Source organism: Balaenoptera musculus, chromosome 9 (assembly GCF_009873245.2).
Source record: "Balaenoptera musculus isolate JJ_BM4_2016_0621 chromosome 9, mBalMus1.pri.v3, whole genome shotgun sequence".
Lineage (NCBI taxonomy): Eukaryota > Metazoa > Chordata > Mammalia > Artiodactyla > Balaenopteridae > Balaenoptera > Balaenoptera musculus.
The window spans coordinates 89,978,629-90,001,220 of NC_045793.1; the positions used below are offsets into that span (position 1 = coordinate 89,978,629).

The window sequence follows — 22,592 nt, forward strand, 5'->3', positions numbered from 1 at the left end:
AGGATAAGTCAGAGTTTTGGGAAGAGGGGATGAAAGAAAATCATATACAGAGAAGGAAAAGCACGTGCAAGGCCCTGTGGCAGGAGAGACCCAATGTGCTGAAATTTTAAAGGCCAGCTTGACTGGCATATAGAGACTGAAAGGGAGCCCAGCACAGGATGTTGGTTCAGACCACGCAGACTTTGTAGCCACGACAATGATTTTTACTTTTAAAGCTTCAGAGCAATGGGTAGACACAAGTTAAGAGAATGACATGATTAACTTCTTTGATTCTAACTTCTGTGTGCAGAATGAATCGTAGAGGAGCAAGAGTGGAAGCAGGGAAAACAGCTGGAGGGCTTCTGTAGTTGTCCAGGTGAGAGGTGATGATAGCTTGGACCAGGGTGGTGGTGGTGGAAATGGAGAGACGAATCCCACGGGTGCCCCCTGAGCTGCTCCAGCCCATTTTCTCCCTAAACCCTGTCACCAGAGTGTGCTCACGAATTTGCAGTACGTGGAAGCTTGTCCACACTTCAGGGCTCTGCGGGAGTCTCCTCTCCCAGGAAGTCTTCGCCAGATAATGCTAGTCCTCCGAGGTCTTTCAGAAGTTGAGTCTACCTTCTGCATTGTTCACTTCAAACCTGCTTCTTCTCTATGGCTTGGCTATTCTCCGATCCATTCCTGAAGATGCCTTCATTTCTCTTGTCTTGCTTTCTCCCTTTGGAAAGTAAATGCTTTGTTGGCATTTGCTGAATGGTGTCAACAGGGCTCCTCTGGAAATGACATTTGTAAATGATTACTCATGCCAAATGCCTTTTTTTTTTTTTCTAAATTAAACACTGGTTGCTTTAAATCTGTCTTCATGATCTTGTTCTATCAAAACGTATGTCCCAATTTTTCAATTCTTTCCTCTAAACTCTTTTCCATATATCTCCTAGTAGAAAGCAGTTTCAGGGGGAATGGAGTGGGGGGGCGGTGCGGTCAGCAGTGTAATTAAACAGGAGCTCTCTGACCAGAATTCCTATACCTTTGAATGGGGTATTTGATTAATCCTTTCCACAGGCACCATTATTCATGCCTTGATGGAATCTCATTTTATAGCCCTTAATACATGGACCCAATTTATCCACATCACATTGTATTCTAATACTTGTCATCCAAGTTATTAGCTATCTCCTTCTCAGTGTAAAATCATCAGCAAGTTTGATTAGCTTATTCCCTGGGGATGATGGGGAAGATAAGAAGAGACAAAGAACAACATGACCACCAAGGGTTTGGCATCCTCAAGAGCAGACAGCTAAGCGGAATCCACTTACAGAGCTGGGGTGGCCACATAAACATCTGCCCCCCATGAGAGGGTGTCTGTGTGGTACCCAGGAGCCATAGCCACAAAGGGTTGGCCGCTGTCATGCCTGGTGGCACCGAGCCATCGTCCTGAGTGGGATCACTTCAATAAAAAAGAGCGAGGCTTCTCTCCCTCCTGCTTCCTAACATCCCCCGCCCCCCAAATATCCTTCCTGAGAGGCACAGCTCAGAAGCTCCTCTTTATTCCAGGACACCACTGCAGCCTGAGATCCCTGTTCTTCCCCTGCTGGGGACCTGGCAGGCAGAGAATCTAGAAGGAGATGCACAGGGCTGTTTATCGCTCTCTCACCAGCACGGAGTTGGCTCTAAGCAGCCAGCCTCTCCTCCCTCTTCTCTGGAAGCAAGCCTGAGCCTTGGGGCTCAGAGGTGGCTTCAGTCCTTTCTAAGCAAGAGAGAGGGGGCCCACGTGACCCCTACAGGATGGTGGGCTCAAAGCCCTCAGAGAGTTCCCAATGCCTTTTCCCCTCCCCTACCACCCGTCCTCAGCTCAAGCAGGCAAAAGTCCCACAGCCCGTTCTGGGGTCCTTTTAAAAGGACCTCCCACCGTTTTTCACCAAAGATCCTTTACCAATCACCCTTGTGCTTTTCTGAGCCCAGCAAGAGGAGGATGAAGAGGCTCTCTCTTTGTGGTGGCACTCCTTCAGGAGGGTGGAGACTCATTCCCTTCCCCAAGACTATGGGCTGCACCTAGTGACTTGTTTCTAATGGGCAGCATCAAGCAGAAGCGGCTGACAGTGTGTCACTCCTGAGAAGAGGTCATAAATGGCCTTCTGACTCCCCCTCCTCTTCCTCAGGTTGTTGGCTCTGAGAGCAGTGAACGCCATGCTGTCAGCAGCCCTGTGGGGAGGCTAAGGTACTGAGAGTGAGGAACCAAGGCCTCCTGCCACCAGCCAGGTGAGCGGGCCACCTTGGAAGTGGGTCTTCAGGCGCCAGCCAAGCCTTCGGATGACAGCAGCTCTGGAAGACAGCTTGACTGCAACCTCACGAGAGACCCTGAGCACGAACCACCCAGCTAAGCTGCTCCCACGTCTTGACAATAAATATTTATTGTGTTAAGTGGCTAAATGTTGGGGTCACTTGTTATGTAGCAGTAGGTTACTAATACACTCTCACTACCTCAGAGGAAGGCCTTGGTCCCCCTCCCTCCCTTCAATGCTTTTCTCAGGTCCATCTTGATCTCCTTTCTGTTCAGGGAGTCTGATGTCCCTCTGGTACCCTCTACCGTCTGTCCCCGGCCTCTACTGTGGGTCCCCACAGTCTCAAGGGCTCTTTCCCGACAAGAGGGGGATGGAAGGAAGGAGCTCCCCTGTGGCCTGGGTTTGGAATTCTAGCTCCTTGCCTACGATCCAAAGTGACATGTGGCATTAGGAGAATGACTCTTTGCAGAGAGCAGCCTTCCACAGGCTATGCAATTCCCTCGTTTGTGAACTCGGTGGGGCTTAATGACTTTACTTAGGCCGACAGGCAGCAGGAAAAGACTTTGCAAGATAACCAAAATAACGTGTTCCCTTGTGTATCATATGCGCCTCTCCTGTACCCTTTCTGCCCATCTGCAGCTTCTGCAAAAGGTCATGTCTCATTTCAACTTTGCAGTTAAGTGCATCTGACACTAAGTGTGGATTCCAGAACTGGATGGAGATATAATCTGGCTTAAATGTTGCAAGGTGCGCCCCGCTACCCCAGCCCGCTGGCTGTGTCCTGCCACGGTCATAAAGGAGGAGGAGATCCCATTCTCGCTTCTCTCATAATCGTACAAGAGGCACAATGTAGTTTTGATAAAAAAATATTCAGGCAGCTCTTCCGTCTGATCAAACCCTAGCAATTTTATATCTCAGTTTACGGGGCAAGGTCAGACAGTTATAGATGTCACACTTTTGGAAGGCTCGGAGAAGCGGAGTGGCCCTCAAAGCAGTGGTTCTCAAAGTACGGCTCCGGGGAAACAGCGTCAGCATCGCCTGCTGGCTTGGCGGAAATGCAAATTCTTTGGGCCCGACCCCAGACCCACTGAGGCAGAAACTCTGGGGGTGGGACCCAGTCACCTGTATTTAAACGAACCCCTCCACCACCCCAAAGGAACAATTCTGATGCACGGCTAAAGGCTGAATATCACTGACTTAAGGGATTAAATATCTAAATCATTCATTCATCCATTCATTCATAAGACGTTGACTGAGTGCCTACTATTTCCAGACACTCTGGGGCGATGAAGCAGAATTGGAAGGAACTCCTTCCTCAAGGATTTCACAGTCCTCCCTTCCCTCTCTTTGTGACAAAGCGTGAGAAGAGAGCAGAACTCGAAGACACTGATCCAAGGAATGGAACCACTCTTTACATGTAAAGAGTCTTTTCAATGGACAGGAGGCACACCAAAATTGTTTTTTTTTTCCAGGAATGATCATACTCTCAAAATAGTAACTTTTCTAAAGTAAGTAAATGTGTGGGTTTAATATATCATGTACAGCTGGCTCAGCCTTTTTAGCTTAAAAAAAAGAAAAAAAGATTATGTGATCTCACCATGAATGAAATGCAGAACTACCTTAAAGATTCACTTAGTTTTGTGCCTGTCGTTTAACGAACAAGCCATTCTGTGGTTTCATCATGTTCCATGAGGTCACACTTCCTCCTCTCTTTTCTGTAAGTAGATGCCTTATTCAGCCTTAGAGCTAAGATGTATCGTGCTTCCTATACTGGACTCGATATCTCTACATTTGTTAACTCATTTGATCCTCCCAACCTTATAAAGTAGATGCAGCAAACAGGTCTACAGGTGAAGAACAGAGGCTGGAAGAGGCAGGAACAGGAACCCAGACCCATCTTTAACCCCACGCAGATTATCCCTGTGCTGTAGTCGAAGCCCCACTGGGTCATTTTGCTGCTCGGTAATTGGGGGAACATAAAAGGAAATACACCCTCCCCTAGAAGACTGCTCGTCTGAACCACTGGCTAAAGCTCAATTGGGGGATTTATTTTTATTTTTATTTTTTTTTAAATTTTTACTTATTTTTTATTTATTTATTTTTGGCTGTGTTGGGTTTTCATTTCTGTGCGAGGGCTTTCTCTAGTTGTGGCAAGCGGGGGCCACTCTTCATCGCGGTGCGCGGGCCTCTCACTATCACGGCCTCTCTTGTTGCGGAGCACAGGCTCCAGACGCGCAGGCTCAGTAGTTGTGGCTCACGGGCCTAGTTGCTCTGCGGCATGTGGGATCCTCCCAGACTAGGGCTCAAACCCGTGTCCCCTGCATTAGCAGGCAGATTCTCAACCACTGTGCCACCAGGGAAGCCCCGGGGGATTTATTTTTAAACATTGAAGTTCACGCTACATTCCTCCTTCAGTACCCTGGATCATGAGGAGCTGGCCATAAACTCCTCCTGGTCACCAGCACCCGTGGCCTGTGTGAGAATCTGCTCGATGCTCAGCAGATCTAGCTTTGAGAAGACGCTCCACATCTGTTCCTTTCTCAGGCTGCTTCAGTGACGTTCAAGGATTCACTGAAACACTACTGGGGCAGATAACTTTCCTGTGGTTAGGCATGAAGTTGAGTTAATCCAGCCAAGCCTGGGCCCTTGGGACTATGGATGCCCAGTGAACCCAGCTGCTGCAGGGGTGAAAGGTATGACTGGTGGCCACAGAAGAAACCAAAGCTGTCTGGCTGGACCAGTAACACACTCAGCCCCTTGACGCGAGCACAAGGCCTGCCCCGGCCAGCCAAGTTCATCCACCACACAGGCCTAGCGTTCATTTACGGGGGCGCCACGGCTCACCCACGGGGCAACTAAGAGGCACCAGGAGACCGCTTCTGCCTGTTGCATTCTTGGGAATAACCTGGTGACTTTAGTTCTACGCAGCTGAGAAAATCTGAGGTCCACGTGGGCTGTGTAGAAAACCACGCAGGTATCTTTCAAGCCACATACAGAGCACGCAACTTGAGGTGAACCCAAATACATCCTCCTTCACCATCGGCTTTCTGTAATCAAGGCTTTTTAGAACATCAAGTCCAACCCTTAGCTCTAATTCAGGGGTGCTTGTTGGCTTCTGCTGAGACACTGATTTGATTACTGGCATTCCATGGAACTACAGACATGAGATGTTGAGCTTACCAGTGTTATGATTTATTTCAGGATTCTGAAATGGGGAACACACCTATTGATGGCACGCTGGAGGCTGGGAGACTCTGAGAAAGCACTTCATGCATATAAACGGCACATGCGAGGAAAAAATTTGCTTATGGTAACAATCCCGAAGCTGGGGACCATCCCACTGTGCTCTCCACCCTCACGGAGTGATGGCTCCACAGGAAACCGCTGGGATTAGATGATCCTGCGTTTGGACACCCATACGCCGCCTCATTTATCTACCTGTGACAGGGACAGCGCTGGAAGAGAATCAAAAGATGACAAATTGTTTCTGGTTTTAAAGGAGCTGTTCAGGCTGGGTGTACTCCCAGGGGGAACCAGGTTTCATGCCAGCAGCCATCACTTCATCCTGCTATGAGGCCACATTTTGGCAAACGCCAACCGGCAGATGACTGCTGTCTCCTTTCACCAGTGGATTTAAAGACACTTGCTCTGAAAGCCTGAAATCCAGTCATTCTGAAGTTGTGTACAGCACAGAGCAGACCTGCCCACACACTGCTGTCAGGCAGGATGGCAGGCATTAGACAAGAGTTCCAGATGAGAGGGATTTTTTTCCCCATGTTGAGGCAGACAGATAACAGGGGAATGATTTTGTAGGATTCTACAGCAGAGATACAATATCAGCAAATGACTCTGGGAAAGACTGACTTGTGCAAGATAAGGAGATAAAAATTCCTAGGATACTGGCCACTGGAATCTGCTTTTGTGGATACAGACCTCCCTCCACCCCAAGCTTCCAACTTCCCTGGGAGCAGGGAGAAGGCACATTGGAGTTTCAAGATGGTTTCAAGACCCGAGCATAGCCCGAGCCCTCCACCATGCCTCTGCTTACAGCCGGTGATCCAGCCAAGGCTGGGCATCATTCTGGCTGTGACCCGTCTTCCTTCTTTCCAGCTGATGCTTCCTCTCTGGGAATGACCATATAATTCATGGTCGATACACTCAGTCCTCTGGAGGTGAACGTTCCTCAGCCCATCCACTTTGTGTTTCTTCTCTGCCATGTGCTGGAATTCGCAAGGCTGGAGAAGTGCCTTGCTACGCTGACATATACAGATGCCAGGTGCCTATTCTAAGCATTGTGCTGGTATCTACTCATTTTATCCTCCTGACAATCTTTGAGACAGGTACTAATATTATCCTCATTTTGTAGATGGGGAAACTGAGGCACAGAGAGATTGAGGCTTTGGCTGAAGGTCACCTAGCTGGTCAGTGGCAGAGCCACAGTCACGCCCAGACAGCTTGGCTTCAGGCTCTGGCTGGCGCTAACCCCTTGCTGCTACCTTTCCAACACAACCCGCCTTCCAACACAGCAGCTGAAGCCCACGTGGGTCCTGGTTAGGCCAGGCCTTTCTCCGTCCCAGGCCTCTGGATTCAGTGGATGCCCGGAGCTGGAGCACAGAGCCTGCAACGTGAAAAGACACAGGGCTCATCTCCAATCCCCCTGACTGGTTTCAAAGTTCAGGCCAGACATCCAAGCGCTTATTCTGTGTTTGTTTGTTTTGAACATTCCACCATGATGCCCCCAGATGCTTCACAGACGGTCTCTCTGTTCTCCTTCCTTAGGCGAGCATCTGGACCCCTCCCCGCACACCTCCCACCTCTGGCAACACTCCTGCTGCCAGGGACTGACGTTCCCTGCCTCACCTCATTATACATTTCAGCTGAAAACTCCTTATTTCCACGTGGCAGAGAGGAGTATTTATAGCACAAGTCACATGCCAAGGCGTTCTCAAGTTTATCATTTGGAATAATAACCTTGGAGCGCAGTCACCATGCCCATTCCACAGATGGGCAAGGAGAGGTGGGAGGTCACAGCAAGGTTTCCAAGGAGTCCTAAACTGCCAGGTCTCTTGAGCCACTTCTATACAATCCTCTCTCCAGACTGCTTTCTCTCATCTTCCTGTTTAACAAACGTATCGAAGGCCTGGGAGTGAGAGGTGCTCTCAAGATCAAGTCGTACTGTATCTGTGTCTGCACTCCAGTTCCCAGAATACCAACGAGCAACTCTAAGGTCCAGCGGCAGGAACACCAATGCTTAGCTTTCTGCCAAAACCCACTCTCATTAGTAGGCTTACATGCATGAAACACATATGTGGAGTTTTCAGTCTGCACAATTCTCTCATCACCCGTTATAACTAATCAGAATGCTGAGCGGATTTATTCGCATGCAGAACACAACCAACCGCCTTCAGTGTCTGCTGAAATGACCGTGACCTTCTTCTGATGGAATCCTCAGGCCAAGAAATGGAAAGGTAGATCATAACCTTATAGGCAGACTGAATAATAGTCCTTCAGAGTCAACACTGTAAGACTGTGTTTTTCAAATAGTTATTAGAGAAAGCTCAGATCCCAGGTGAAAGAGATACGAGAGAGCCAGAGGATATGTTCATTGCCCGGAGCCTGGAATTAGAAACTACAAAGGTTGGAAGTTTCATAAAGGTGAATTTGCCTCCAAGCGTGGACACACTCTTCGGTGGTTGCTGTGCATTTTTTTCACTGGGGTCTCTGTTCAGGGCAAATGCCCTGGGGTCAGAATCAGGAGTCCTGAGGACTAGTCCCGGCTGTGCCCCTATCGGTTGTGTGACGTTAGGAAAGTCGCTAAACTTCTTTGAGCTCCCAAATCTGGGAAGCCAGCCCCCAGCAGTCTACCTTACTGAGTTGTTACTCAAATCAAAATGAACACGCCATGAGAGAGTGCTTCGTAAAGACGCTGTAGATATTTCTAAAGATATATGATCACCCTCCAAAGGCGGTAGTGAGAACAGAAGTCTCTCATCTCTGTTTTCAAAGGAATCACCTTCTAGACATACTGCTGAGAAGTGGCATTTGGGAGTGCGACCGCGGAAGCCCGTCTACGTCACAGGATTCAAAAGCAGGCAAGAGCGCGCTGTTTGACTCGTTCACCATCTCTGCTCATGTTTGCCCTTGAGTCCTTATCTCACCATCCAGTGCGATACTTGGAGTACTTAACGAGCACCCGGTGGGTACTCATACATGTGAGACAAACCAAAGAATGCTAGTCTGAAGATTTCAGTCCCTCTGGTGCAGAAAGGTCGTCCGTGGGAAAGAAACTGGGAGGATTTCTGGGAGCCTGAGTCTAGGGTAACCAGCCAACTTGGCCTTGGATTTCTGGGACAAACTGGTCACTCGACCTGAGCGTCATATTTGAATATCCATTTTGCCTCCTCCCAGCTGGCAGGGAATAAAGTATCTGAACTAAGGGAAGTCCGGTGGAAAGCATGTGTGTCTCTGAGTTCCTAAAGAGTTTATCCCTAGAGATTTATAGCCTGGGCATTTCCCCTCTCCTTTTGTCCCTATTAGTTTCAATTTCCCTAGCTGACACCATCTTTTCACTGTCAGGAATCCAACAGACTCACACCCCTTCTATTTTTCCTGCACCGCATTATCACCTCTAAGATAGATCCCTGATCCCTGTTGGTGGCTTCCTGCCACTAGCTAAATCTCCTACCTAACAGCTCGAGGCATTCGGTGCAAAACTGCAGCCTTCAGCAGGGCTTGGACCTGGAGCTGTTGGGCGTGCCCTGTGCAACATTCACCAGGAACACACGTGTGCTGCAGAATTGCCATCTGGATCGAGCAATGACTGGTGCACACAGCAGGGAAATGACATTTTGGGCCACTGAGGAGATGTGATCAGTGGGGATTTCCCCTTTAAAAACTTACAGCAAAAGCCTGCCTGAGACTATTCAGTATTCATAAGTGGAAAGCAGAGATGGCGTTTCTGTTCCGCCAAAAGCAATAGCTATTTATCATAGCAAATGACTGAAATAGTTATACGTACAATGCTTTACTCAGTGCTGTAAATTACGGTATACAGAAGATTAAACTTAAGCCTAATGCTACCCTTGAGCTTCAACAGCTGAGTCCTATAAATGGGTACCCGTTAAGAAGAGAGAACCTTTTTCCTGGTTACTGTTTAAAAGTGTATCTCTATTAAAAGCTTGTCTTAGACATAAATTACCAGGAAGCCTGCCCCTGGCCCCAGGCAGGCTCTTCCTCGGGGCACTGACTCACAGAGTCACATCTAAATGACACAGTGACAAGCCTGAGAGTCAAAGCATGTGCTGTGCTGACCTCCAGTGGGAAGGAGGTAAGAGGGACTTTGCATGGGTCTGAATGAGCACTTACTTCTGGCTCTGGGCCAGGAGAGGGGTGGGAGGGCTCTGCAGGGCCTTAAGGATATCTTCAAAATTCAAATGATCCTGAACCCCATCAATTCAAAGAAAATGCTTCTTCTGGAATCTGCTGTTCCGTGAAGTATCAAGGCACCTTGACCTGGAGCCGAAGCCCCACTTTTAACTAACTACATTTTATTCTCTAAGCACTTGCTCCTCAAAGTGTGGTCCATGGACCAAAAGCACCAGCATCACCTGGGAGCATGTTAGAAACACAAACCTGCTGAATTCAAATCTGCATTTTAGCAAGAACCCCCCAGGGGGCTTATATGTACATTAAATTTGGGGCATCAAGGGATAAGTAAGCAGGTGTTAACAGGGACGAACCCCTTGATTTTCACACTGGAAATCATGACAAGTGACAAACAGGATTTATGGGAACAGGTCCTAAGAGTGGGCTGAATGATTCTGACCTCTCTTTTGTCCAATCCTACTTCAGAACATTTTCAGGAACTTGAAAGGTTTTTATGAGCTGGGAATGAATGTATCACTCTGAACTAGAGATATGACCCGAAACACCTCATGGTGTAAAACAGAGTGAATTAGCAGAAAGTTCATGCTTTATAAATCAATCATAATCCTCTTGTGAATCAGGAGGCTGAGAACGCATGGCAATGTTTTGAGCCAGGATTTCAATTCTTTGTTGTAATTACCAGTTGACTTTAAGTGGGATATGTATGTAAAAATCTATGTTGTTTGAGAAGACAGAGATCCTGAACAACTGTATTCTTTATGAGAAAAAAATTATCGTTCAGTATACATGTTGAAAACTTAATGCACTAAATAAATAGATAGATTTAAAGAGATAGATAAAGAAATAAAATAAAATCTATTGCGGCCAAGCTAGCAGAGGGAAAAATGGCAAGACGGTTAAGAAAACTTTGCTAATTTAAGGGAAGGCAGGAAAGGAGAACAAAAACAAATAAAATGCAAGGTACACAGAATGCAAATTAAAAGACAGAGATAAGTCCAAATATATAAAGTAATCACAATAAATGTAAATGGATAAAACTCACCTATTAAAAGTCACTATCAGATTGGACTTTAAAAAAAGCCAGCTATATACTACTTACAAGAGAGACACCTAAAACAAAATGACACAGAAAGGTTGAAAATAAAAGATTGGAAAGAGATAAGGCAAATACACATTGACCAAAAGAAAATTAGGTGGCAATGTTAATCAGATAAAGTAGGACCTAAGGCAAAAGCATTAATAGGGATGAAGACTCCACCACTAAAATGACATGAGTCATAAACTTACATGTATCCAATAGCACAACCTGAAAATTGTACTGCAAAAGGTATTAGAATTTCAGGAGAGACAGACACACAACCATCATAGGAGACTTAAAACTCCCTTCTCAGAAACTATAGACCAAGCAGACAAAAATGGTGAGGATAAATAGGATTTGAATAACAAAATAAACAATTAATATATGGAACCCTGCACATAAAAGGAGATTATACAAGTTTTCTAATAACATATGACACATTAAAAAAAAAAGCATGATCACAAAGGAGATATCCTAAGTTATAAAACGGGTAACATAACTTTCCCTGGCCATCACAAATTAAACTAGAAATCAAAAATAAAACAAGAGTAAGGGCCCCCCCCCACCACCCTTTACATTTGGAAACTAAAACTATGCTCCTCAATTACTACTTGGCAATGATGTGATTTTTTTTTTTCTATGTGTGGCCTAGTTGCTATGGGACCAGGTTAATTTATATGACATTTGTCACGGCTATCACCAGAAACAGGAAACTCCCCAAGCCGTTTAACTTCATTATTTTGTACTTTGAAATAAATTCTAACCCAAAGGGAAGGTGAAGTACCTGACTCCAGGAAGAAAAGAAGGGGTGTGCGTGGGTTAATTACAACCGAGTCGTACAGCACCAGAAGCTGCCGTTGGCTCATTCCCCAGACTGTGCCCTATTCTACTACACTATACCCATCTCTTGCTGCCAGCCACTACTGGCTGGACGCAGAGACTGTCCTAGAAGTGCTCTAGTCACCTGGGAAAAGGTGCTACTCAATTGATGTGGCATCCTACAATCAGTAGGGTCCTGGAACCGAGCAAATTCTGTAGTTAACAGTTTACATGAGACCTTCTGTCTGCCTGTTCACAGGGCCAAGCACTTCTTAAAAATGATCGCAGAATGCTGCACAGGAGACACACAAGAAAAATATAGGTCCATGTGTCCCTGGGGTAGAAAGCAGTCCCCCAGTCCCCCTGAGAAATCCCCCCAAACCAATCCCAAAACAACCACTTCCTCTGGACTGTGTTGCCAGTTCAACACAATTCCAGTGCTGGCCGAATAATGAAAGAAATATTAAAGAGAAAAACACCAAACAACCTAAAAAGAATAGAATGCAGGATGGGGTGATACTGATCAAATCACATTGATGACAGGTCTGCAAGTTCTGTGGGCCAGCGGGGGCGGGGCAGGTGGAGTAATAAGAAAATAAAAGAGAGGACCAGAGCTCTTCTGCCTGTGCCACAGGCACCTGTGTTGGTCAAAACAGCCCCGTGGTTCCCTGGCTCACACACAAGCCACAGAGTGCGGCAGCTCTCAGGGGACCCCCGCTGCCCTGGGCCTCCTCACTGGTCTCCCAATCCCTCTCAAACATCACCAACACTGCCCCCCATCAAAGGGTATCCGAGGCAGAGGTGTGTCGTCAGCACAGAGGCTTCCCACCAACCACCCCCTCGGGTGAGTGTCACAGTGGTAAGCACATGACACGGGCAGCTGAAAAAGTGGCACAAGAATTTTCAGAGATGCTGTCCAGGTCCTGCCTCTTACAATGCTCCGGTGACTTAATTCATACGCACCTGGAGAGAGTGCCGCCATCGGACGATGCCCTAGAGCTGACTGTCATGCAGGTCACTGAGTCAGGGGTCAGTCGGGGCTGGTGTTAATGGGACCTCACTGCTGGGGACCGGGCAGCAGGGCTCCTGGTGGAGGCGGCTCGTTTGAGAGGGATACCTACGGGGTGGGGACAGCCACTTAGCGAGACGAGCGGAAAATCGCAGCCACCGCACCAGAGGAGCCATACTCATCTGAGAAAAATGCATCTCTGGAGAAGCCTCAGGAATTTGAAGAAATAATTCCTGGGAGAGAAAAGCAAAGCATCTACGATGCTAATAAACAAACAAGTAACAGGGTTAGTCAGAAACCAAACCTTAGACAGAAATCCATAGTTCCAGTTTTGTAAAACAAAGACCAGAGTTGCTTTCTCTGGGGAAAAAAAATGATTATTCATTCCACGTGAAGGAAGATTCATCATAGTGAAATTGTTTACTTATTCTTTCAACATTTACTCTCCTCGATTTACATTTTCCCCCGGATGTATTTATTTCCCATGCACCTCCTACACAGCAATTCCCCAATGTGCACTCATTTTTCAGTAGTGCCTGGCCCCATGAAAGACCAAAGGAAAGGACTTGGGCAAGCTCTGCACTACAGGATTTCCTCAATTCCAGGATGCCACCGACTGTAAGAGGCCACATCAACTTACCAGCACCTTTTCCAGAAGAGAAAAAAAACCCCTGCCATAGTAAATATACACATGATATGGGAAGAAGCACTTGGACTTTAGAAACAATAGGGTTGGGAACCTTCTTTAGAGACTCCCTGCGCCCCCCGCCCCCCCACTCCCGCAGCCCCAAGGTGAGCCTCTACGCGGTGCCTGGTTTGTGACACTTTGGGAGGGACCTCTCAGTGACCCCAGGCAAAGCACTCAGAATCAGCTCCCTGAGCGAATACTCCAGATGCTCTTCCACAAGGAAAACTGTGATGGTGGAGTGGCAGTTTGGATGGGAGTTGGGCTCTAGCATTAGGGCGTGAGGTGAAAAGGATGGATAATCAAGCCCACCCTTGAAAACCCTTCCACTCATAAAGTACGGTAGACATGGTTTGGGGATAGCGGGCTCTCTTCATGGCCAGTTTCTCCTCCAGGATTGGAAAGGAGCTTTGTTTCTCTGCTTGGACACCAGATGAAGAAGTGGGCTTGTATGTGGGACTGCATTATTAATCCAAAACAGTGCATTATTATTATTATCATCATCATCATCACCCAGTGCACGTGGCTGAACTCTGATAAATTAAGAGCGATGGGACTCCAAATCGAAAGAGGCGCATTTTTGTTTTTTACTGCAAGACCTCTGAGTGCTTTGATGGGCTAATAGCTGCCGAGAACCTCCAGAGGGTAATCTGGCATGTGGTCTTTCCCGAGCGTGTGTGTGCCCCCAAACTCCAGCTCTCAGAGCACAGATGCACTACTATGGGAAGGGAACACTGCTTCGGAAACCCTGCTCTGCTCATTGCTTCGGATGGGGACAACTCCAAAATGACCTTTTGAATCAGTGCTGGCAACATTCTTTGCTCGGATTTAAATAAAGAGATGGCTGTTCCCCTAATTTTTCTCGGTTGATACAGCTCGGAGGAATGGAATGGAGCAGCCCATGCAGCGAGGACAAGCCAGTGATGAGTCAGAAGCCGGGGGTCATGTTACAGTGTCAGCCTTCCAGAACTCAGCTGTGGTCAGGGATCAAAGGAGCAGCCTCACCAGTGCTCAGTGAGGAAGGACGGTTCCCCTGCATCCACCTCTCCAACTGTACCTGAATAGAGATGGTCATTCTCTTTGGAGGAGCAACATCTTCTGAACGAATGTCCTCGCTTACCCGTGGAATTTGGCTTACTCACAACTGGGAAGCCGATTTCCTTCCATGCTCACTTTCTCCCTCCTTTCTTCCAAGATTCATTTTTTAAAAAGTGTATTGAGCACCAATCGTAGATCCAGCATTCATCGTGTTAACTCAGGGAACACAATGGTGAGCAAAATGACAGGGCTCCTTGAAACTCCTAGGCTGGGGTGGAGGGGGTGTGTGTCTGTGCGCGCGCATGTGCACGCAACAGGGGTGGATAAGTAAACGAGCATTTGCAATGGCGGTCATATATGTGAACCTCGGTAACGTGGGGAGTGCCAAGAGCGCTTGAATTGGGATTGGAAGAATCCTTCTTTCTCTCTGTCTGTGCCCCAAGTCAGAAAATGTGCTCCGGGCTGGGACTCGGGGATGCAAAAGACACAGCCTCAGCGCTTGGGAGCTCAGTACCTAGTGCTCACAGGTGACTGCGGCACCGTGATTGGTACCATCGGACGGGGGGATGCAGGGGGCACAGGGACCAGCTGACAATTTAGTCGGGTGGTAGCTGAGCTCAGCAGAAATGTGGAAAAACACTTAGGGTGTTGCTAGCCTAAAAAGAGGTCTATCAGTGATGTAAAAATGAAGTCATCCGTACTTGGAAATAAAATCCAAAGACATTAAAATGGCTATTGTCAAGGTCAACAGCAGCCTTTGGTGGCAACTAGCAACCTCTTTTCTCCTCTCACTCAACCGCTTGGCATTTGACTGGCTCTACAAAACGCTTTCTTCTCTTGGCTCCCATGTTGTCATCTTCTGCTGCTTTTCCTACCAGGTCACTGGCCGTTCCCCTTCTAACTAACCCTAAATGTTGACCTCTCCCTTTTCCACCTCAATCCATCAGCAAATGCTGTCAGCTACATTTCCGAAATAGATCTCAAGTTTATCCTTTGTTATCCACCTTCACAGCTATGCATCAGTCCCTACGAGGTCTCCCAGGCTCCAAGCAGCCAGAGTGACCTTCTAAAAACACAAACCAGATGATGTCTTTCCCTCACACAGGGTCCTCCCATGTTTTCTCACCACACCTAGAATGAAGCCCGAACTTTGGGCTCTGCCCTACACGGCTCTACAGTAGTGGTCCCCGCCACCTCTCTGAAGCCCTCAAACACACCTCGCCTGGTGTGCTCTACCTACGGCTCGATCGCATTACTGTTTATCAATACATTATTTAACCAACCAGAACACAGGCTTCAAGACACCCACACTCTTATTTGTCTCATTCACCACTGTATCTGCAGCATTAGAACAATGCCTGGCATACAGTAGGTGCTCAATAAATATTTTTTAAATAAATTAACGAATCAAAGCTATGTGACTCTGGAGAATGTAATCCAAGAGATTCAGCCTTCAAGAAATAGGCTTGAATGAGATTATAACTATAAGTTTTTTTTTTTTTTTTCAATTAAAGATGAATTCAATAATACTAAAGTAAAAAAAAAATACTAAAGTTATGAAGATCCTCTTAATCTATCTCTAAATTTGAGCTGAACCATTATATCTGCTATTTTTTTTTTTTTTTTGGCCATACCACGTGGCATGTGGGGTCTTAGTTCCCCCGACCAGGGATTGAACCCATGCCCCCTAGAGTGGAAGCACGGAGTCTTAACCCTTAACCACTGAACCACCAGGGAAGTCCTTGGTTTGTTTACTTGTAAAATTTTACCTGGTTCACAGAAACATGCAAGAAAAGGGAATTCCATTGAACTTAGAGGAAACCATCTACTGTTTGACGGGGGGAGCGTCTCATGGATCTGCTCATTTGCTGGAGATGAGCAAGAGACTAAAGACAGAACTGATGGTGGTACACACTCCACCTCTTCTGCAAGCTTGCTTCTTTTTACTTTTTGATATTTAAAGGTCTATGCAAATGCTGTGGCTCTCAAAACGTGGACTGTAAATGATTTATTCCTCCTTTCTGAATTCCCTCAAAATTGTGCCCAAGGCTTCCCTGGTGGCGCAGTGGTTGAGAGTCCGCCTGCCAATGCAGGGGAAGCGTGTTCGGGCCCTGGTCCGGGAGGATCCCACATGCCGTGGAGCGGCTAGGCCTGTGTGCCACAACTACTGAGCCTGCGCTCTAGAGCCCACGAGCCACAGCTACTGAAGCCTGCACGCCTGGAGCCGGTGCTCCTCAACAAGAGAACTCACCGCAATGAGAGGCCCGCGCACCACAGCGAAGGGTGGTCCCCGCTCGCCACAACTAGAGAGAAGCCCGCACGCAGCAACTAAGACCCAACGCAGCCAAAAATAAATTAATAAATAAATAAATTTATTAAAAAAAAAAATTGTGCCCAAGTTCTTTACCTAAGCCAACAAGCAGACAAGATCAGTGGCGTAGGTTAGAAAGATGAGAAAGAAACAGGGAGCTCAGGTGCCCCCAAGCACTGCATTTAGTCTCCAGCATCCTACAGAGGACCAAAACAACCTTTCTGTATGGAAGTGTAGTTACACTGCTGCAGGGAGTTTGAGATCCAAAACATTGAACCAGTACAGTGGTTAAAGTGATCTAGAGTCAGACATAGATTGAAATCTTGGTTCTGCCACTTACATCAGCCTGATTTTGAGGAAGTTTCTTAAATCCTCTGAGTCTCCCTGTCTTTGGTTGTGAGATGAGAATACTATGACCATAGCACCTTAGGGTTGCAATAGGATTAAATAACAAAAAGCTTAGCATATATAAGTGCTCAATAAGTACATTAGCTTTATTGTTGTTTTTGGTATTTTTGTCTGCCATTAGCAGAGAAAAAAGAAAAGCCAGGGTTTGGGACCAGGTCAGCCTGCTATGTTCTAGACACACCTTTAATTCTAATTTGAGCAGCAGTAAGTTCAAAATACAAACATTTGAAGTGGAGCAAAATGTGGTCCCACTTTATTGTAGATTCTTTCAGTTGTAATGCTTGATTTAAGGCAGAACCATTTGTTAGTCCGTGATTTTTTTCCTTAGGGATTTTCTTATTATAGGGATTTCCTTAGGATCTGTCGTATGACTGACTGCACTTTACCAGGGACTATGGAAAGATGAAAGAAGAAGAAAGAACAGCAGACACTGTTTCTGATCGTAAGGAGCCCGAAAGATATATCAAGCCAAGAGTTAATTCTGGATCGGGGATCCATTCATCAAATTAAGGTTAAAAAAGAATCCCACTAACAAAATCAAGTTTGCACAGATTCACTCGTTCTTGCCAAGTCTTATTAGTTAATACTGTCAGACATGACAAAGAATATGTTTGATGAGACCAATTTACTTTAATTATTTTATACATCTCTGGTATAAATAATCTAGTCTCATAAAAGACAACTCACAATAACAACAACAGAAATTTAATCTCAACAAACAAATTCAACTTAATTGACCAAAAACTCCAGCCCTGCTCTGTGGCAATCTACACTTTCAGAAAGGAAGTTCTGGCAGGATAATTAGCCGGTGATGGTACCTGGGAAGCCCAGGGGCACTGACATTGGGAGGGACTGACTTTCTCTAGGGCGCCCGAAGCACAAATGGTTTGTTTCCTCCTCAACCAGAGGTCACCCGGAGATAGACAAAAGAAAAAGAACAATTGCAGGAAACCTTGGAACCTCATTAATGAGGCTTCCATGTGTGGCACTGCTGGGCTCTGCTGCCCTTGGTACCCACCCAGCATCGGCATCTGGATGTGGACGGGACGGACAGAGGTAACAGCCTCCAGCAGCCAGTTGCTGTCACTCATTTATTTTGCAGCTCAGCCCCTCTGCTTTAGCTCACAGTTCATTAAATTCTACTGCATCACCATCAACATGCAAAACAGCTACTTGAAGGGCATTCAAAAATATAATCAGAAAAGGGAATAAAAAGCCCTCTCTGAGAAAGAGGGACAAAAATTAATCCTCTCTTGTCTACTGAGTGACAACTAGGTTCTTTGGTTCTAACATGTATATTTTTTAAGTAGCAGTGACATCCAAGGATTATCTCTGTCTGATGGATGGGGTGTGGGGCTGCATAGTTCTCTGCTTGGAGGGTGAGCACCAAATGTGGCTGGAAAATTCTGAAGGATCTGTGCATATGGATGGGTTATTTCTTTTGCCATTTTCCCCCCTTTTTTGATTTTGGAATCAAAATCAAAAAAGGTGGGAAGGTGGGGAGGACTGCAACTTTATGGACTTCTGCAATGTATCTTGTTTTATGCTTTGAATATGACTGTGATGGGGAAATTACCCTGCTGACCCGTGCACACACACTCATTTGAATGTGGATAAAAACTTAAATATAGAAAAGCACAGAATATGATAGGACAAATGAAGAGGTTATATTTTATGGCAGTGGCTTTCAACTGGGGGCGATTTTGTCGCCTAGAGGACCCTGGCAATTCCTGGAGACAGTTTTCGCTGTCATGACTGGGGGTGGGGGCTGCTTCTGGCATCCAGTGGATAAAATACAGGGAAGCTGTTCGACATCCTACAACGCACAAGACGCCCCCATAACAGAATTATCCAGCCCCAAATGGTAAGAGTGCTGCTGCTGAGAAACTCTTCTTCATGGTAGCTCATTACGTAAATATATTAGGAGATAAGGACAGAAACAAAATCATACTCCTTTCATTTAGGCAAATCATACAACTCCATAAATGCCCAACCCAATTACAACACCACAGCTTGGATCTACCTGTTATTTTTCCCTTTACTTATAATATTTCAATTTGATTAAACGTATGCAACTACTAAAAGTAATACAAATATGTTTCCATTGCAGGTATCTTGCGCCTCCTAGTTTTGAGCTTGTATACAGGCTTGTGGACACAGATGGGACCCCCCCGCTCCCACACACACACATGCACACACCACACACAGAGGATTCTTTTCGGAAGAAACGGCAATACCACCCTCTCTGGGTTGAGGTGGGGACCCACAGAATTGACACAAGAGGAAGAGTCACAAATGTCACCCTCACACTCCATGGTAATCATAAGTGAATATTCTCTGGAAAAGATTTCATTATAAATCTCTGTAGCTTATCACTTGGTTGATGATAGCTTAACTATTTTTTTTTTCCTAAAGCAAACTCTGTTCCACCACTGTGCTAAGTATTTCCCACATGCGAGTTCCTTGAATCATCACAACAATCTTACGAGATAAACTACGATCCCATTTTAAGAATAAGGAGACTGAAGCACAGAGAGGCAAAGTAACCTGCCCAAGGTCACACAGCTAATAAGTGGAAGAGCTGGAACTTGAATCTAGGCAGACTGACCCCAGGGAGGCTATTCCCAACCACGAGGCTCCTACATCGTGTCAGTGCGTCAAGCCACAACCTGGGCTGGACAGCTATGAGAGACAGGGACGCCTGCTGAATGGGATCGGGACGCCCAAGGCAAGGCTTTTTCTGTTTTTCCCTTTTCTACGCCTAAATAACCTCATCAACTAACCTAAGGGACTTGAGGAACAAACCAATCCCTCCAAATCCTAGATCTCCTGGGTAGAGGTTTAAAAAGCATCCAAAGGGCCCTTGTACAGAGGAAACAGACCTAAGGGGCCCACACAGATAGGGCGGCACAGAAAATGGCCTGCAGGGAGCCCCTACCCCTACGCCAAGCGGAGGGTCTCCTGAGCAGTGGGCATGCCTACTTTTTACGTCTGGGACACCAGCTTGGGGCGCAAAGTCAGGAGCAACAGGAAAGCAGACAGTCCTGGGAGCGGGGCTTCACATCACCCCCATACGGGGAGGCGGCCAAGGCCAGATGGACCTCGGCAGGGACCCCAGAGAGACACTGGGAGCTTCATGGTGTTTCCAAAAGGAGCTGACACTGGGGGCCCATGTGAACGTAAACCATATTCATAAAGGCAGATCCTCAGAACTCCTGGCAATGTAATCATCTTCAGGCCAACAAGTCCTGCCTCAAGAGTGTGGGAAGCCGAAGATGAATCACAGGCCAGAGTCCGCAGGCTGACCTCTGCGCACACATCCCCCGAGACAGAGAGAGAAACGAAGGCAGGAAGCACTTGACTGAATTGGTTTTCCCATTTTTCATAAGAAACATTCAACTTAATAAAAAATAGCCATACTTTATTGACAATAATAGCTACCCTTTCTTTATTTCCTTACTATGTGCCAGGAAACTACTTTATCTCTGTTCCTCATAGTAACTCTGCAAGGCAGGAACTATCGCCTTCATTTTAGAGGAAAAGGAGGCTCAGAAAGGTCATGTAATTAGCCCAAGGTCTCACAGCTAGTAACTTGGGTCCGTTTGACTCCAAAATTCATGACTTTTCCACAATGGCTTTCACTGTTTCACATTACTGTCAACCTCCAAAGTCCTCAGATCCAACTGCCTACACACACACACACACACACACACACACACACACACCCTTTTTTCATTTAACTTAACCAGGTCACTGAAATCCTGAAGGCTGCCATGCATCCATCTCTCTGGATATGTTACGATCCTTAAAATCAGGAGCCGAATCACAGGTGCTAAGAATGAGCAAGTTTCCAAGAGAACACAGAGTCCAGTCCCCTGTCATTTAAAACGGTGACAAGTCCAGGGTCTAAGGGCTGGGCGAGGCCAAGCTGGGATCTGGCCCCAGGTGTGCTGGACCCTGGGCTGTGTCCCTCCCACCGCACCTCAGCTCTGCTTCCCGGGGCCACGGCCGGTGATGATGAACTCATTTCTAGGTGCTGGGAATACAGAGCTGAAAAGGTACATCCCTAGTCCTGAGAGGATCCTAGAAGCTGGTGGACGTGCTGAGACAGTCCACAGATAAGTCAAGTGCACGGCAGAAGGTGGGAGGCATTGGAGAACACAGTTCTATGGACATGAAGAGGGATGAATGGCGTCCAGCTGCTGGCCATGGGGAGATGGCACGGGGAGAAGAGGAATGAACGCATGCTCTGGGTGTACCTGCAGGAAGGCGCCTCTCGCCAGTCATTCTGCACCAACAACTCCCCCGAGGCGGGCAGCGCACCGATCTTACGGACCAGGTGGAGAGACAGGAGGCTACCGGCCTGAGATCACGCAGTTAGTGAGGGAGTCATGTGAACTGCTTTGCCCGCCTCCAAAGCCCATGTTCTGTCCATTTTAAAACTTCAGATGCTGTTCTGCGGAGCCCTGGCGGGCTGAGAGGCCAGGAGTAGGCCAGGGAGGTGGAGCTTGAGCACCCACCCCAATTTCAACCTCTTTGGCTCTGCTGTGCATCTATCTCCATATTTGGGTTCTACAGATGAGACTCCGTTTGAGAGAAAGCTCTGCTGCTAACAAGATCAAGTTTGAAGTCCTGTACTATGACGTGCTACCTGGAAGGCAAGTGGGTCAGGCCTTGGAGTTCGGGCCGGGACAAGAAGGGCGTGTGACCCACGCTGGGAGGCAGTGAGGGACGATGGCTAAGCAAGCGGGCGAAGCACGCACCTCCCTCGCTCTGGAGCGATACGGCCTGCGTTCAGAATCAGGCTTTACACCTGCTCAGCTCTGCAACCCTGGGCAAGGTACTCCTAAGCCTTACTTCCTCACGTTCAAAGTGGGGGTAACATTGGTACCTACTTCATGGGGGTGTTGAGAGCATTAGGATTACGTGTTCAAAGATAAAGAAAGCATATAGCAGAGTGCCCGGCACTTAGCACAGCGCCACTCTCGTTAACTTGTTGATTACAGCGAGGCTAGTCGTAGGAGGTAAAAGAGCGAAAAAGGAAACACCATGACACTATAGGAGGAATTTTTAGGGCAACTAAGAAGTCCTCACTGTTCCCGGAGTGTTGCTCTGGTTCTGAGCTCTGCCTCGTGTTCTCCTGCCCTTGATAAACGCGGGCTGCGCGTCCGCGGGACACACACCCGGAAGATGAGGGAGGCTTAGGGGTCTCCCTCCATCTGCTGAGATGTGGTCATGTCCCCACCACTGCTTGTCAGCTGATTCAGCAAGAAGCTCAATGGAGGCGGGGCTTCGGGGCATGAGATCGGTAACCCCAAACCCCCAAGCTAATTTACTGCCACCGTTCAGGAGATGGCCGCAAAACCCTTGGCTCTCCCGCTAAGCTCAACTTGCTCTTGCACCCAAAGGCCTAGGACCGAGGGAGGCACGTGTCTGAGCCCAGCCGAGCCCCAGAAGCCTCCTTCGCTGGCTAGATGAGGCCTTGCCTTGGGCGGAATTCTGCAGGGCACAGTGGGGTCCCGGGTCCCTTTTAGGTTCTTGCCGTCAGAGACCCTGCCAGTGAATTAAGTTCCCAGAGGAGGTTTTGACGGCTTATG

At 47.2% G+C, this 22,592-nt stretch overlaps 1 protein-coding gene across 4 annotated transcripts in view; it reads right to left on the minus strand.

Moving 5' to 3' along the window:
* ATXN7L1 (ataxin 7 like 1) overlaps positions 1-22,592 on the minus strand; it is a 233,906-nt gene that overhangs the window by 124,624 nt on the left and 86,690 nt on the right. Inside the window, exon 5 of one of the 4 annotated variants that reach the window (XM_036863173.1) lies at positions 1-697. This exon is cut by the window's left edge and continues 378 nt beyond it. The exons of the other annotated variants lie outside the window; for them this stretch is intronic. Coding sequence (XP_036719068.1) covers positions 615-697 — 83 coding nt within the window. The 3' untranslated portion in view covers positions 1-614. The remainder of the gene's footprint in view (positions 698-22,592) is intronic. 4 annotated transcript variants of the gene reach the window in all.